General features: G+C 45.8%; 1 protein-coding gene across 1 annotated transcript in view; it reads left to right on the forward strand.

Annotated features, from left to right (window-relative positions):
• The window catches only part of LOC145391502 (uncharacterized), a 227,831-nt gene extending 210,356 nt beyond the window's left edge, over positions 1-17,475 (forward strand). The window contains exons 2-11 of the mRNA XM_080266128.1: positions 3,991-4,152; positions 6,584-6,781; positions 7,170-7,255; positions 7,665-7,834; positions 8,621-8,789; positions 11,145-11,363; positions 13,157-13,308; positions 13,721-13,842; positions 14,545-14,623; positions 15,086-17,475. Of these exons, the coding sequence (XP_080122254.1) occupies positions 3,991-4,152; positions 6,584-6,781; positions 7,170-7,255; positions 7,665-7,834; positions 8,621-8,789; positions 11,145-11,363; positions 13,157-13,308; positions 13,721-13,842; positions 14,545-14,623; positions 15,086-17,351 (3,623 nt within the window). The 3' untranslated portion in view covers positions 17,352-17,475. The remainder of the gene's footprint in view (positions 1-3,990; positions 4,153-6,583; positions 6,782-7,169; positions 7,256-7,664; positions 7,835-8,620; positions 8,790-11,144; positions 11,364-13,156; positions 13,309-13,720; positions 13,843-14,544; positions 14,624-15,085) is intronic.
• Positions 17,476-18,046: the final 571 nt, after the last annotated feature.

The following is an 18,046-nucleotide window of genomic DNA, read 5'->3' on the forward strand; positions in this document are numbered from 1 at the left end:
AAGAGCATCTCTCAGGTGATAAGTGTAAGAGGCGACATATTAAGTAAAACACATACCTTAATTATCCCCATCCAGGGGCTTGGCCAGGATTTTGTTATGAGGGGAAGTTGCCTGAATTTTGCTATCACTGTCATTAGATACAGCGGCTAGGAAAGTATTATGTTAGTATGAAGGTTAATAAATGATGTATCTAGCGCTAATAGTAAAAGATGCAGCTCGGGATATAATCATTGATATTTGAATGGATGTATAAAAACATAAGTAAATGACTAAATAACTAGCTTCCCATCCAACTTCCCCTGTTAGAAAGTGGGGCGGACTTCTATGCCTCCCTCACTTGACTGTGCCCATGTCCCTATCATTTGAGATATTTTCCCAAAACTTAAAAGAATCATCTGCACAAATTAAAGTAAATCCAGGAAAATTTACGGCAAAACACAAGCCGAAACAAGCTCCAGGGGTTAGAGGAAGGGTTGTAGGAAGATGGGGCATTACACAGGAGCCAAGCGGCCAACCAACTGACTAACCGCATCGGAGCTGGTGTGGGAAGTTAGTCAGCCTGGGGAGGACTCGGAGCGGTTCCCGGCAGCCACACTCGCTAAACTGGCTTCATATTTTTCGAGACCCTCATGCCGGACCTTCGGGGCAAAAACCGCGAACGTGAGACTTGAGAGAGGGAGAGAGAGACAGACAGACAGACAGAGAGACAGACAGACAGAGACAGAGACAAAGACAGAGACAGAGAATGACAGACAGACAGAGGGAGGGAGAGAGGGAGGGAAGAACGAGGGGGAGGAGGAGAAGGAAAAGAGAGCACTGACGAAAAAGAGAGATGAAAGGCAACCCTAAACAGAACAAAAGGGAGAGTGCGAGAAAAGAAAGATAAAAACGTACCTCTGAGAGAGAGAGAGAGAGAGAGAGAGAGAGAGAGAGAGAGAGAGAGGGAGAGGGAGGGGGAAGGGAGGGGGCATTGTATATGAAGCATAAAGACGTCATCCCACGCTCCGTCAGAAAGAACCTCCCCCTCTTTCCCTCCTCGAAATTTTTGCTGTCTGTGTCCGGGGGGCGACAGAAGAGTTCCTTGTTCTGGGAAGGATGTGTAGAGGGATGGGATTAGTTTGTGTGTGTGTGTGTGTGTGTGTGTGTGTGTGTGTGTGTGTGTGTGTGTGTGTTGGAAGGGAAAAAGAGAGGCTGGTTTGTGTTGGGGTGAAGGAGGGAGGTGGTTGCGTTTGTGTGTGTGTGTGTGTGTGTGTGTGTGTGTGTGTTTTGGAGGGGAAAAAACGAGGCTGGTGTGTGTTGGGGGGAAGAAGAGAGGTGGTTGCGTGTGTGTGTGTGTGTGTGTGTGTGTGTGTGTGTGTGTGTGTATTGGGATGACAAATCTAGTGTGCGTTTTTTTTAGGGAGAAAAACGGATCTCTTGTGGGATGTGGGTGTGGATGGGGGTTGTGTGGGTGGGTGGATGGGTGGGGGAAGGCTCTAGTGGGTGGGTGTATTGGTCTGTCATTCCGATATCGTCAACAAAGCCAAGAATTCCAAACAGTGTGAGCCTCTCCCAGATGTGCATATATATCGGGGCATTTGTGACGCAGAGATTTGGGTGTTAGGGAGGGTGTGGGTCGGAATGTAGGTGGAGATGAGGATCAGGAGTGTAAGGGGTGTGGAGAGTAGGCATAGGTAAGAGTTTGGGTGTTGGTAGGGATGAGAAGGGTGGATGTAGGTGAGGTTGCTGGTGGTAGGTGCAGGTGTTGGTTGTAGGAAGTCACAAAACACACACACACACACACACACACACAAACACACACACACACACACACACACACACACACACACACACACACACACACACACACACACACACATACACACACACACACACAAGATCGTTCCTAACTATGGACGAAAGCTGAAAGTGTACCGATGTTTGTGCCTAGGGTGAAAAATGATGATGATGATGACGATGATGATAACAGTAACAACAGTGTTCATAATACAGCTGTGATTCTACGTCTTCATAATCTGGGTGGGTATTCTATGTTGTCGCCGACCTTCCTTAAGATACTTCCTGGACAGATCAACCGTATGCTGTGGAATGAAATAGCAGATACAATGCATAATTCATCAGACACGCCAAGCCGAATACTATACCTGTAGACCACGAATTTCGTTGGGATAATAAACAACTAGAAAAATAAGATGAGTACAGATTGGTTGTCTACTCGTTTCCCTTGTAAGACTTGCTGCATAAACAAATCTACCATTCACAGTCCCTCTCCCCCTCTCAGCTTCCCTTCCCTCACCCGCACTCTCACCCTCGCATCTATTCTCCCTCCCCGTCACACTCCCTCTCCCCTCTCTCTTACCCTTTCCCCTCACCCTCCTCCCAACAAGAAAGCCGTAAAACGTGCCCCTTTCCCGCTACTTAGAATCAATCAGAGGCGGCTGGATTCCCGTCACTGCTACGGGGGGCCAACTCGGCGTGAGCACAAGTTCACTTCCACATGACCGAACTTCAATGACGGGAGGGTGAGGCTCAAAAGGAACAAGTAAGGAACAGAAGAGTGGGGTTAAACGGTGTGTGAGAGAGAGAGAGAGAGAGAGAGAGAGAGAGATGGGAAAAGGAGGGGGGAGATAGATATGAGAGGGATGAGAGCAGGAGGAGGGATGGGGTGGTTGGGTAGGAAGAAAGGATGGGTGGTGGAATGGATTGGCGGGAGGAGAAGAGAGGTGATGAAATGAGTGGGTGGGGGGAGGAGGAGGGAAGGGATGGGTAGGAGGCAAGAAGGAATGATGGGATGAGTCGGTGGGAGAAGAGGAAGAATGAAAGGATGGGGTGGGAGGAAGGAGGCTGGAGATAGGATGGCAGGGAGGAGAAGGATAGACGGAATCGGAGGAAGGAAGGGGGATACAATGGGTGGGAGAATACAGTATGTAAGAAAAAAGGGAGGATTTAGGAAGAGAAAAAAAAAACATGACTGGTAATGTTTGGGAATTTGTAATAAAAGAAGAAAATAATATCTCCGTTGAAAATAAAAATAGATTTGAACTTTGTTGTACTGCTAATGTCTAATGGAGAAGAGAATTCATATCAGAAAAAATCTTACTAAAAATGTGTCGAAAAAGATATGAGTCTACAGAATAAATCAGAAAAAAAAAAAGATCCATAGCAAGACGAATGTTCAAAAAAGAAGGGAAAATCTGAAGGAGGGAAGGAATCTGGGATAACAAAAATGACTACGAGAGGCGTGGATTTGGTGAGTGTGGTAAAATGTCTGAGGGATGTAAAGGAGCAAAATGTGTGAATATAGTGCCACGTAGAGGAAAGAAGATGGTGGGAGAAAGAATGAAGCTTATGATGAGAGAAAAGTAGGAAAAGACAGTGTGAAACAGAGGGAGATAATATGGAGGGAGGAAGACAGGGGTATATATATAGAGAGAAAAGATGGGAGAATATTGAGGGAGAAAGTTGGAAGAATACGAGTATGGAGGGAGGAGGATAGGTGAATATTGAGGGAGAAAGATGGGAGAATATGGTGAGAGGAAGATAGGGAGAAAATTATGGGGAGAAATGGAAGATTTTGGCTGGAGAAATACGCATGTAGTTCTTTCACCTTCATGTGGCCCAGATTTTCTTCCTTTTGCAGCTTATTCCTCGTAGCTCAGTGGCAGAAGAAGGCAATGCTACGGCTCTACATCCTTTCCGTAACACTTCGCGACTAGTATTATATTCTAATGCTAATTAATTGTTACAATTCAGTATTCAAGATGGAGAGAAGGTAATTTTAGCCCAAGCTGGAGTAAAGAGAGTATAGTTGCCATCAGATCTAAGAAACTAGTTTTGTAGATTTAAAATAACTCTCTCTCTCTCTCTCTCTCTCTCTCTCTCTCTCTCTCTCTCTCTCTCTCTCTCTCTCTCTCTCTCTCTTTCTCAATACCTACCCTTAATTTCACACCCACCCACCCACACTCACACTGCCTCCCTCTCTCCTTCCAGACGACCTACGCCCCCACCCCGTCGGCTCCCTCATCCCCGTCATGGTGTACATCCACGGCGAGTCCTACGAGTGGAACAGCGGGAACCCTTACGATGGCTCCGTCCTCGCCTCCTACGGGAAGGTCGTCGTGGTCACCGTCAACTTCAGGCTTGGGGTCCTGGGTGAGTGGAGGTGTATTGGGGTTTTTGTAAGAGTGTGTGTGTGTGTGTGTGTGTGTGTGTGTGTGTGTTTTGATCACTTACTGCATGGTGCGTATTCATATTTTTTTCCCTACAGCTTCTTTCTTCTGGTTTTCCATCCTTCTTTCCTTCCGTCCGCCCTTCCTTCCTTCCACGTCCTCTCCTCTCCGTTCCTCTCTCTACGTTTTATCCTCCACTCTTTCTTCTCTCAGTCCCCTCCATTCCTCCTTCTCTCATTTTCTCTCTCTCCTTCTGTTCCCATGTTTATTCCCTTCTCTCACGTCCTTCCTTTATTTCCTCTGCCTCTTATCTCTCTTTTTTTCTCCTCCTTTGTATGCTCCTCCTCTCTCATTGTCCCTCTCTCATACTTTCATCCAACCCTTCCTTATCTCTCTCCCCCTCTCATTTTCTCTCTCCTCCTCTCCATCTCTTCCCCTCCTCCAATAAATTTTCTCTCCAAATCGCAATTATCTTCCCTCCACGCTTCCTCTCCCTTCCTCGTTCATTACCTTCATAAAGATTACTCTACTTTTCATTTCCTCCTCAGGTAGTTCGCTCATCTGCCCCTCTCTCTCTCTCTCTCTCTCTCTCTCTCTTGTTTACATTTTTTGTCCCTCATCTCTTCCCTACTTTCCCCATTCTTCTTCATCTCTCTCTCTCATTCCAGTTCTTCATTGCTCCCTCTTCTCTTCCTCCGCCTCCTCCTCTCTTCATTTCATCCTACTCCTCTCAATGTCCTTCTCCCTCTGCAGTCTTCTTTCCTTTTTCTTCCCTTCCTCGTTTCTTCAACTCCTCCCATATCCTCTTCCATCCACCTCCTTCTCTTCAGTCACCATTCCTATGTTTCCCTCCTCCTTCTCTTTTCCCTTCTCTTCTCCCACCTCCTTCTCTTCTTCCCTCCATTTTCTTTCCTTCTCTCTCAACTCTACTTCCTCTTGCTTTACTTCTCTCGTTCTCCTTCTCCTTCTCCAGACTCCTTTCCTCTCTATTCAGCTCCTTTTTCTCTCAGTTCTCCTCATTCCTTCCCAAAGTCCTCGTTTCCTTCTCCTCCAGTCTTCTGTCCTCTGTAGTCCCCTCCGCCTTCTCTCAGCTCTCCCAATTTCCTCTTACTTACTTCCTTCTCCTTCATTCTTCATTCCTCCTCTGCCTCCTCCTCCTCCTTCTCCTCTCCGGCTCCTCCTGTCTTCTCCACCTTCCTCGCTTCATCAGAGGCAATTAGAGTGGAGGAGGGGGTGCGGTGTTTTACGTGCTCTAAATCGCCGCCATTAACTTCATTGTGCTCTACCGTCGCCGACTGCACAGGCAAAGTTTCTCTTAAAATCTCGGCCAGCCACCAAGTTCGACATTCCCCCCTTCCCCCTCCCGAGCAGAGCTTTTGATTTCTTAAAGTTGGTTCTGACATCGCCCTCCGCCCAAGTCTTAAGAAAACGGAGTGCTTAAGCCGTCAAAGTTAAGGATGGAGGTGGAGATGAAAGCTGGGGCGAGTGGAGTGCCGGGTTTGAGATGCGTTTTTCCCCCTGGACTCAACGAGCGACTGATATTATTATTCAGGACTGGTGGAGGATGCGCGTCTTGGGTGCAGGTGCGTCTTGTGCGCTGATGAAGGATTAGCTCGGTGCTTCTTAACCTTGCACTGACTTTTATATTTTATGCTTTTTGTTTCACACGGATGCATGTATACATGAAAACACACACACACACACACACACACACACACACACACACACACACACACACACACACACACACACACACACACACACACACACACACACACACACACACACATGCATGCAAGAATAGGAGTGTGAGAGTGTACAGAATCCTGAGAGTGTACAGAGGAGCCTGAGACTATTAGTATAGGGGCCTAAAAGTGTTTATAGGAGCCTGAGAGTATGTGTAGAAAACTAAGAGTGTGCAGAGGAGCCTGAGAGTGTGCATAGAAGCCTGAGAGTGAGTGTGCAGAAGCCTGAGAGTGTGTAAAGAAGCCTGAATGAGAGTTATATATAGTTCTTTTATCCTAACTTGGCCCAGATTTTCATCCTTTCCAGCTCATTTCACGTAGCTCAGTGGCAGAAAAAAAACTGTACTTCGCCTCCACATCCTTTACGTAGCATTTCGTGGATAGCATCACATTCTGGTGCTAATTTTTTGCTATAGCTCAGCATTCAGGATTGATAGTTGGCAAATTCAGGCCAAGCTAGAGTGGAATGGGTATAATACTCGTACTATGAAAATTTATCCTTCCCCACTTCCCATATAGGATGATTGTGGACTACGGAAGAGGAGAAATTTGAGCCTGCAGTCCACCGGGTTCACGTTCATTTACTACTACAACTACTACTACTACTATTATTATATTCCACTTCCTACTGCATCTGCTACTACTACCATTTCCTTCGCCCACTTCCAGGCTTCCTACGACCCGCGGTGAGAGAGAACTTCGTGAGCAACTTTGGCCTCTTGGACCAAATCGCCGCCCTTCACTGGATCAAGGAGAACATCGTGAACTTTGGAGGGGACCCTGACAACGTGTGCATCTTCGGGCACGGAACGGGGGCGGCCCTGGCTAACCTCATTCTCGTGTCACCCGTTGCGCAGATTTCGACGGGTGAGTGAGAAGAGGGACGTGTATTCAGTGGCATGATTAGGTTTCAGAACATCTCTTTTTCAGTGGTTTATTTTGTATACTATATCTTTCTCTTGTTTGTTATATAGGGCTTTTTAAAATCGAGGAAGTTTGTATTAGTGACGTCCAAGATAACATTAGCCTGACTCAAGCAGAAATTAGATGGTCAGGAAAGTTGCTAAAGTCAGATTATAATATGCAGCTGAGAAAGATCTAAGGATTAAGTCAGTTCTGGCACAGTATTTTATTCCAGTTAAAGCCTGATGATTTTATGCAGATGATAGTGTGTATAGGAGCCTGAGTGATAAAGCAGATAAGACTTATAAGCTTTTACTATACACAGCAATTGTGTTTACGAACGTTTCTGCAGGACTCTTCAAACGTGCCATATTGATGAGCGGCTCAGCCATGAGCACCTGGGCGGTCACCAAGGACCCGTATAAGTACACTATGCAGGTAAGTCGATGCTTCCTGTCTCACCTAGCCATGTTCACCTTCATTAGGTTGTTTCCACACCAAATATGAGTTGGCGGGTGCGGGTGCGGGCAGGAGTTTTGCTCATTATTACAAATATAAGTACCCCCACTGAACGCGAGGGGGTGGACTGTTGACGAAAACTTCTTTAGGTTACGATGATGTGAAACTCCCGATCGCGTCAGCAAACATTTGTTGTTGACGCGGCCTTAGCCTCAGATGAATGTGCATATGATGAACTTACCACTGCAGCAAAGCATATGTATATTTAGTTTTTACATGAAATGCCAGACAAAACGCAACTCACTTTGGTTATTAATTTAAACTCTTCTATTCACCTCAGCGAAACTTTTTCCTGAACATCTTAGCTACTTGATCTGTTCTCCTGTAGATGGCGCGGGAGGTAGGGTGTCCACTGAACGACCTCGGGGACGGCCTGGTGCAATGCCTGCGTCAAAAATCTGTGGAGGAGCTGCTAGCGGTGCACCTGGAGACTCTGGGCTTCACCACCCCCATTGGTCCTATCATTGACGGCATCGTACTCAGGAGGAGCCCGCAGGAGTAGGTTGAGGGAGAGGAACGATTAGAGGAGAGAGATAGGAGTATAATGAGGGGCAGACAATGAGATGATTTGAAGAGAGAGAGAAATGGAGAAAGAGAAAAAGATACGGACGTCTTGGAGTCAGGGAGAGAGAGAGAGAGAGAGCGCAGAGGAGAGGAGAGTGTGAGATAGGAAGAAAGGCGAATTCAAGAGAGTGAGGAACGACTTGGAAAGAAAGGGAGAGAGGCGGATAAACAGAACAAATTCACTAAGTAGGAAGGAAAGTGGAAGAGATATCAGCTTCAGTATATGATGACTCTTCCTCCTTCTCTCTCAACTCTCAAGTCTTCTGCCTAATGATAAGCAGGAACGTAACAGGATTTTTTCTTTCACTCTTTTCATCACTATCCGAGGGCAAAAGAATAATGTAGCACCACAACACTTCATAACCACCACAGCCCACAACCACACCACAACCTCCTAACACTACAACCACCCCATACCACAACCTCCCAACACTACAACCACCCCACACCACAACCAACACACCTCACAACCATCCCACACGACAACCACCCCATCCCACAACCCCTACACATCATAATCACCACACAGTACCACCACCACACCACGACCACTGCACTCTACAACCACCACACACCACAACTACCTCACCTAACCACACCTTTCACCCACCACCCATCCCCGCAACTACTTCACCCCACACTTCCCACATACAACACTCCAAACACACCACACTCCAGAGCCACCAAATGCTCTCCTCTCACGTCGTCCCCTTCCCACAGGTCAATGGAACAGGAGAGCCACATCTTCGGCAAATATGACCTGCTGTATGGCGTGGCTCAATCAGAAACCTACCATATGCTTTCATCCCTGGAGGCCCGACTGGGACTCTCCATTCAGCGTCGCAACAGCCTCGTTCGAACCTATGTCAGCAATAACTTCGACCATTACGTGAGTTGGGAGTGAATTCTTGTTTATTTTGCTGCTCATTTAAAAGTTTGATTGAGACTGAATTATATATTCAAATTCTAGGTCTCAACTCATCTTTCTCCCTATCCCCCTCACCTCCTCTCTTCCATCTCCCTCCCTCGCTTTCACATTTTCAACCTCCCTTCCATCAGTCTCTGTCCTTTACACCTCCTTCCCTCTCACCTGCCTCCCTTTCCTTCCATTTCTTTCCCTTCCACCTCCTCCTCTTTCTCGTTTCTTTTTCCCCCCTACTTCTCTCCCTTCCCATCCATCTCCTCTCCTCCCAGCTCCCTCGCGCTCTCTTCACTTCCTTTCCTCCCCTTTCTCCTTCACCTTTCTCAGTTCTACTTTCTTCCCTCCCACCTCCTTCCTCCTGCTTCACATACCGGCAAAACAAGCAATAGATTTTCACTGCATCATATAAAGACATAAACTAGGAAGGAAGAGAAACTAGACAGCCTCCAAACCCAATGAAAATATGTACCATGGAGCTTAGGGACAGAAAATGAAGGAATAAAGCATGGTTGTTCAGATTAGAGGTTAAAATTAAACATAAGAAATCAGATTATTGGATCTCTCTCTCTCTCTCTCTCTCTCTCTCTCTCTCTCCCAAATCGGCTCATCTCAGGGTACTCTGGGGTTGCATTAGTGTTCGAAGATTATCTACGGCTCGGGTGGGGGACCCCTGCAACAATGAGAGAGAGAGAGAGGGGGGGGGTTAATATCAGGAGCGAGAGAGAGAGAGAGGGGGGGGGATTAATATCAGGAGCGAGAGAGAGAGAGAGAGAGAGAGAGAGAGAGGGGGGGAGGGTTAATATTAGGAGGTAATGACAACACCATGCAGCATATTTTTACGAGCATCTGTACATTTATATTCCATCGATGCTGTTCATGTGTATTTCTGTGTTCATCAGTCTTGGGGGTGTATCTCGACCCCCTCCAATAATACATCGAAAAAAAACCACCTGAATAATACACTTTAGTGTGTATCCCTATTGTCTGATATGTATTAGTTTTAGCATATCTTTTTAGCTCTGGTTCACGTTTTTATCGGCAATTTTTCACCCACTCTGGACTCATGAATAAAGTAGCATTTATACATCGTTTACAGGAAGACAATACCAGTTATCCACTGGCGATGAAAGGATTTCTGATAATGTCTCTGAAAATGTGTCACCTGATTTTTAACCCACTCTGTTTGCTGACATATTTTCATTATTATTGTTATTATTATTGTTATTATTATTATTATTATTATTACTATTATTATTATTACTATTATTATTATTACTATTATTATTATTATTATTATCATCAATATTATTATTGTTATTATTATTATTATTATTATTATTATTATTATTATTATTATTTCTCACTATCTTCATTTATTATATTTAAGTCAGGAAATGTTTCTTGTACTGATTAGTTTATTGAAGGCTGTATCTGACTTCTCCATTGAGAAAAAACCCCTCCGAAGCTGAATAAAATCGTCTGAATGTAGCAAGAACAGCATTTAAAAAATGTCATCAGTGTGAACTAGACTGTTTTTACTCCAACTTGGCCTAAAAATGTCATTTCTCCCTCTTGAATGCTGAGATGAAACAGGAAATTAACACTAGAATGCGGCCAGTCACGAAGAAGTGCTGTGTAAAGGATGCAGAGCCGTAATGTTGTCTTTTTCTGTCACTAAACTACGTGAAGTAAGCTACAAAAGGACGAAAATCTGGGCTAAGTAAAAATCCAAATGGTTAACTGCAGAATTCATTTACCATTTGGCCTAGACATGTTCTGTATCTTGTGCATCTTACCACGTTTCTGACTTTCCAATTCCAAACCGCTGGACTGCTGTTAATTGCCTATCTACCCTTAATTTGGGGCCGGTGCGTCATTTTTGGCATCCTTGCTCCTATTTCCGTCTCGGCCAGCCTGGAAACACCCTCACAACTGCCTCCTCGCCCACTCGTCCAATCAGCACGGCCCAGAATAGCATAACGAGACGGCGGGGGAATACTGCAGAAAGAAAAACTATGAAGAAAAAGGTAGTGTGCATCATCGACCAGTCTGCAGTTGGTTTGCGCGCCAATGACCCTGAACTTCACGCCGATTACATGTTTTATCTTACTCTTTGTACCTCTAGACGATTTTACTCAGCTTAGGATCGACTTCTCATACTGGAAAGATCAAGTATAGACCCCATTAACCATCTCTCACTAAAACTGATCTCTTTCCCACTTATCTCATCGATACCGCGGCTCATCTCGCTCACTAATTCTCTTGTCTTTCAGCTCATCGTTAACCAATTATCTCTCACCATTTTTCTTCCAAATCCCACAGAGCTCCCAGATCTCCATCACGGTCCTCGGCGCCTACCGTCCCTGGAACAAGTCTGCCCCCGAGAACTCACAGGAGGTTCGAGATCAGACGCTTCGAATCTTCAGCGATGCCCAGATCACAGCCCCGGTCCTCAGAATGGCCAATGCTCACTCCAGCGTTAATCAGAAGAGCTTTTTCTACGTGTTTAATCATCAGAGCGTCTATGGCGATTATCCGATGGTTAGTGTGTGTGTGTGTGTGTGTGTGTGTGTGTGTGTGTGTGTGTGTGTGTGTGTGTGTGTGTGTGTGTGTGTGTGTGTGTGTGCATGAGAAGGGGAAGGAGGCGTTGAGGAAATTAAAGGCCAAATGAAGTTATTGTAAAATCTGGTCTTGTATGATCTCATATCCCCTATTTTTACTTCCTTCATCCGTCACATTTATTATCTAATCACTCTCTTCCTTGTCCCACACTATATGAAAACCCCAGCAAACGAATCTACATAACTGTTTACCACACTGCAATCTCCTTTGTCCATTTTGTCCACGATCACGTCAGCTTTCACCTAAAGGGCTATTTTCATCCATAAACAATCTTGCGGGCGTAATCTAAAAAAAGAAAAGAAAAAAAATTTGGCCCAAAACTCGCCTACGAACTGATCGCCGAGGCTGTGGATGGTTTTATGTCGCTCAGACACACGACACAGTCCTGGCAGTGTAGGTGCCTCCCTCCCCACTCACTTTTCATGCTTTCCATTACCATCCTCCTCCTCCCCATCCACCCCCCATCTAGCCTCTCCCTCCCCCCTTAGTCTCTCCTGTCCTCCCTCCTAGCCTCACCCAGCCCCTTCCTAGCCTCATCCATCCCACACGTCCCTCCTAGCCTCAACCACATTTTACCTCCCTTCCCCAACTCCTTCCCATCCCCTCTTACTATCTCTCACCTCCTGTCCCTTCCCAGTCCCCACCAATCCTCTCCCACCCGTCTCCTAGCCTCTCCAACCCCCTACCTACCCTCTCCCACCCCTCTCCAAGCCTCTCTCAGCCAAGGCCTCCAATGCATTGCTGTAAGAGGCTTGCCAAATACACCTCGCTGCAACATCTTTCACTTGGTCTCTGAATTTCCTCGATTTGCTCTGGTACCGTTTCCTTCTCTTAAATAATTAGTTTATCGAGGCACGTCTTGGACTTTTATTTTTATTAGTTTATGGAATTAAGATTTAAGCACCATTTTTTCTCCAGATTTATGTGTACAAGGAGAAAGGGGGTAAGCCTGACAGCTCCAACGTCTTTGGTAATTAAAAATCTTTCTGTATAAACTCCATTAAACTGGCATTACACACACACACACACACACACACACACACACACACACACACACATACACTCTCTCTCTCTCTCTCTCTCTCTCTCTCTCTCTGTTTCTCTCTCTCTCTCTCTCTCTCTCTTTTCCTCCGTACCTAAGACGTCCAATTTCCCTCCTTCCATTCTCCTTTGCTGCACTTTTTAAAATTTCCTCATCTCAACTTCCTTACTTTCTCATATCAATTCACTCTCTACTCCCTCATCTTCTGTCTCTCTTCTGCCTATCAGTGCCTTGGTTTCCTTCTCCTATCCGTCTCGTCAAACCCTCTGTTACCTGTGCTTCCTATGTACTCCTGCATGCTCTCATTCAACATTCCGTCCGCCTCATTCAGTCATTCGTTGGTGCTTGCTTGAGAGGGACTCCTTCGCGTGGTGGCACCGATATAGCCGGCAGCTCCACTACCGTACTATACAAACGTCCCTCAACTCCCCACCCCCTCCCATCCCACAAAAAGGGATGGTGGATAGCAGAATGACAACCTCAGACTGCAGTCGACTGGGTTCATATCCAGACGAGCCTGTGGTTGCTACTACTGCTACCACTACTAATTATACTACTAACACTACTACTGCTACTACTACTACTACTACTACTACTACTGGTACTACTACTGCTACTACTACTACTACTATTACTACTACTACTAAAACTCACTCGTTTCCACCCACAGTCGCGAGGCACGGTGCGTGGGGAGGAACTTGCCTACGTGTTCGGGGCTCCCCTGGTGGGCGGCTTCAACCACTTCACCCTTAACTACACCCTGGATGAGGTTCTTCTCTCGGAGCTCGTCATGACCCAGTGGACCAACTTCGCCAAGACCGGGTAAGAGAAAGGCGGGAAGTTAGTGAAGTATTTTGAGATCAAGTCGTACCCCTCAGTTGAATTGGCTCTCTTATTATGTATTTATTTATTTCTTCCTTAAATTATTCTTTATACAAGTGGAGAGAACAATATTACGGATATCTAGCCTTTGGTTCTTCCTTCCTTGCATAAAAAAGCTGGCCAAAAATCACCACTACTCTGGTGGTTCTCGATGTTCTCGATGGAATGCAGATTGAAGTTGTCTTTCTTCTGAGTCCACCGTTCTTCTTTTGAAGGGATTGAGGGAAGGAGAGTTAAGGAACGTTTGTATAACTGGGTAAATTTGAGCTAGCTGGTTATATCGGTGCCACCACATGAAGGTACACCTCCCTGAAACCATAATTCGATCCTAAATGCAGTTTTTCCCCCCCAGGAATCCAAACCTGCCAACGCCTCAAGAATACAGGACAGAGACAGCCACGCCGAATTGGGTGGAGAACATGAAGACACTGTGGCCGCCCTACGACAGTCAGTTGCAGCAGTACCTCGACATTGGTGCGTCGGTGTTGGTGCTGGTGATAGTGGTGGGGGTGGGGGTGATGGTTGTGGTGCACTTGTGGTCCCAGGATCAATTGGACGTCTGAGTGTTGTGAGAGTGAGGTGCTTGAAGTGTGTGTGTGTGTTGCGGTGTGAGGGGTTGCATCACCGTGAGCGCATTGTATATTGTTGGTTAAGCAGTGTATTTTGTGTTCATGCGTCTAGAAATCTGAAACTATTTACAGTGGTTATCATAGGTCACATATTTCCAGACACACTGCCACCAAGATTAGTCTGTATGTTCTAATATTTATTTTTTCAGACGTGCTGGTTTAAACAAGGAATTAATCTTTTTTATCAGTCAAATAATTATTGTGCCACTTTTCTGGCCATATAAGTACTGAGAAAGAACTTCATTTTTCCATAAATCCATGAATCCCTTCTTCTAGACATATATATATAGGTAATGAGGATGAACTTGAATATACAGTATTCATAATTACTCTATGTGTCCCTTTTTCTGGACATACAGGTACTAGTGAAGAACTTATCTATTTTCTCAGTTAATCCAAGTGTCCCTTTTTCTAAAAGTACAAGTACTGAAGAGAAACTTACTTTTTTTTTTCTATTTAATCCCTGTGTTCCTTATTTCCAGATATACAAATAACGAAGAGGAACTTGCATATTTTCTCATTTAAACCACTTGTCCCTGCTCTCCAGACATGCAGGTACTGAGGAAGGACCACTACCGAGCACAGTACCTGGCCGTGTGGAACAACCTCATCCCGAGCCTTATATCGTCCTCCAGGAAGCCCCCTCGCCCTCCACTAAGGCCCCCCAAGCCCCCACCCATCATTCCATCCTTCCCCACGGTTAGTACCAGTATAAGCAATGCGGTGGTACTACTACTACTACTACTAATAATAATAATAATAATATTATTATTATTATTATTATTATTATTATCATTATTATTATCATTATTATTATTATTATTATTATTATTATTATTATTATTATTATCATTCGTAGTAGTAGTAGTAGTAGTAATAGCAGTAGTAGTAACAGTTTTAGTACCATCATCATCATCTTCATCAACATCATCATCTTTATTGCAGAAATGTGTTAACATTCAATGCATGAGGAAATTTGACCACTACATGTACTAATCCTGTTTTTGTTTTCCCGTACAGAAGTATCCCTCCATCTCAGGCCCACCGCTCGCCCCAAGCCCAACATTTGAGCCAGAGATCATCACCAGACCGCCAGACATTCAACGGCCACCAGACGATAAGCCAGCCAAACCCACGCCAACGCCCACACCCACACCGCCAGCAGCAGCCGGCACGCCCATCAGCATCGTCATCCTGGTGGGGATAGCCATTCTCATTGTCAACTGCTGTGCAATGGGCGGGGTGTATTACCAGCGAGATAAGATCAGGCACCAGTCTAGGGTGCTGAGGGACACCCTTCGACTACGAAAGAACGAGGACGACTCCGATAATGCTGATAACGAGGATAATGCGAACTCCGATCCTCCGTCGCCACCTGCTACGAAGGAAAAATCGCGCAAGAAGAAGAAGACTAAAGGTGAAGAGGGGGTCAACAATGAGGTGCATTCTGACGGCCCCTCTCGGTCTTCCGGCGTGTCCAGAGAGTCCTCCATTAAAAGAAAGCACCAGCAGGATTCCTCAGCTAAGCCAGAAACTCCAAAGGGTACACTTAAGAGTTCCAAGAGTTCAAAGCAGGGACACAAGAGAAACAAGAGTGAAAGTTCGATATACAGCGAAATTCCCAAGACAGCAATAGCCGAGGTACATGGAGAAGCAGCACCAGGGAGCTCAAGGTCCCTGCAGCGCAAAAACCAATCTGTAAAGTTCAACACTGTCGGTGCTGGCCTGCCTCCCAAAGCTGTCACAAAAAGCAACACCTCAATTTCCTCTAAAGCTTCAGTAAAGAGTAACACCTCTCGAACTTCAGTCAAGAGCATAACCTCCCGAGCTTCAGTAAAAAGTACGTCATCAGAAAAGCGCATAAAAAAAAATGCAAGCTGCCAGAGCCTTCCTACAGCAGAGTACTCTTGGGGAATAACACCTGAGATGACGATGACACAACGAGATGACCCTGATGGCCGAGATGATCAGAGGCCTCCAGCTGACCGCCAACAGACTGTTCTCGCCATGCAGAAGCTGAATTATCCGAAAGTGCTGCCAGATCGTACCGAGACAGGTCATGCTGCCACCCTGCCTAAGACCCGGCCACCACCCCCACCCCGTTCCACCTCTCTCACAGCCCGTGATATGCAGGAGCTAGAGGAGGAGAAAGTCCAAGTGGAGCTTCGCAAAATGAAACCTGCTCGTAGAGATGCATCAACAGACTCTGGTGATCTCAGTGGCCTGGATAATATATATTTACCTGGTGGGGAAGGTGCTCCACCAACCTCTATGTATGGTGCTCCTGCCTCCACTGCCACCGTCAACAAAGCAAGTGCTAGAAAAAGTGATGGAATAGATTACGGACGGACGGCTGGTACAAATGAATACATTTTGTCGGGGACTACTCCCGACTATAATCGAATGGGCCTTACTAGTGATTTTGGCAGACCTCCCGCCACAGTGGACTATAACCACCAGGTAATCAATCCAAACAGTGGTCGGTATGTACCATATGAGGCCAAATACTCTTATAAGGACGGTGGTGTGCCTGGGTCTCACATGCCACCTTCCATGCAGCAACACAGTGCCCCTTCTAAAGCTTATTTACCGTATGACGAGCACCGTACTCCACGTAGCCCATTGGCTACGTTTGGAAAGTCAGAAAACCACACTCCATCTGAAGGTACAGTTCAGCCAGAACACAGTAGATCGCGACCAGCATACAACTCCAACGCTGCTGCCATACATCCTCCAAACACAACAGCCATTGTGACTGCTGCTGCTCATACTGCCTTGGCCACTGCCGCAGCACCAGCATTCGTCGCAGCCTCTGGTACGAAAACCACAGGCAGGGGAGTGAAGGCACCTCCTACTGCTCCGACCCCGGCCCCAGTGGCGGCAGCCACACATACAGTGGCACTCCGGCAGCAGACTTCCACAACATCCAGTTCAGACACACCCACAGTGTATGAGCAAACTGAAAACACTGGAACTATAAAGAGAAAGAAATTAATAAAAACTGAGACGGTATCAAAAGTGAAGCAAACACCCACTACTCAAGACAACGATAAACCTTATGATAAACCTCTAAAGAGCGCATTAAAGCAGACTTCAGCTTATGATAAACCAAAACCTGTAATGGCCAAGGCTTCAGGTGCCTCGCCACCCTCTACCAGTGCATCAGCCTCCAGCCTGAGCAGCAACACCAGCGCCGAAGCCAGCAGCAGCGGCAATGAGCCCCCAAGGTCATTGCTGCAGAAATCTTCCTTATCCAAATATGCGACGCGAGTGGCAACGCCGGGTGTTAGAAGGAAAGCCAAGCAAGAAAACCACACCACTTCCACACCCGTCCAGGCAGATATACTCAAGTGACGTTGTATGTGCGTTACTGACATCAGCAACCTTTGTAAACGTTGCATCCATAGCAACGCTTGGTTGTCATATTAACCATTTTAAGCGAACCATAGTGGTCGCATTTTCTCACGGCAGATGAAGGAAGAGGACTCAGGGTTTTGTCTAAGTGTACTTTCCAAAGTAATATTTTGGCAATTAAGGCGAAACGATGACTATGAGGAAGCAGTGTTGTGTTGCGTTGTACTGTGTTTCAGCGACCTCAGCGACACACCTGCCCTGCAACACTCCCCCTCGGCAGGGATCGCTCATATGCGCCTTATCAAGAGCAGATATATATTTTTTCGTCTGTTGTAGGAGCTACTATTTGTAATTTATAGTTGCTAAGTTCCCACATAAGAGTCTAATTATCACATACTTCTTTCAGGTGATAAACCGAAGTACTATAGACACACACCAAATGAACTACCGGTATTATTGTTGGTGACACCATCCTCCGGTTGCGTTTAATGAGCTCATAAAAGGTGCATAAGGTTAATATATATTCGCAGTGTGATGATGCGTTCCTGCTTTAAATCCATAGTTTAACAGCAAAACCACCAACTTCTTTGAGAAAGGCAGTGAAGCAATGTCTTAACCAAAACTTCCCGAACTGAGGTAGAGGTTCTTGAGAAAAAAAGAAACAACGCCTAGAAAATGGACAGTGTTTTATGGTC

This window comes from Coenobita brevimanus, chromosome 18 (genome assembly GCF_032717465.1).
Source record: "Coenobita brevimanus isolate Jiangsu-jjx chromosome 18, ASM3271746v2, whole genome shotgun sequence".
In the NCBI taxonomy this organism is placed as follows: domain Eukaryota; kingdom Metazoa; phylum Arthropoda; class Malacostraca; order Decapoda; family Coenobitidae; genus Coenobita; species Coenobita brevimanus.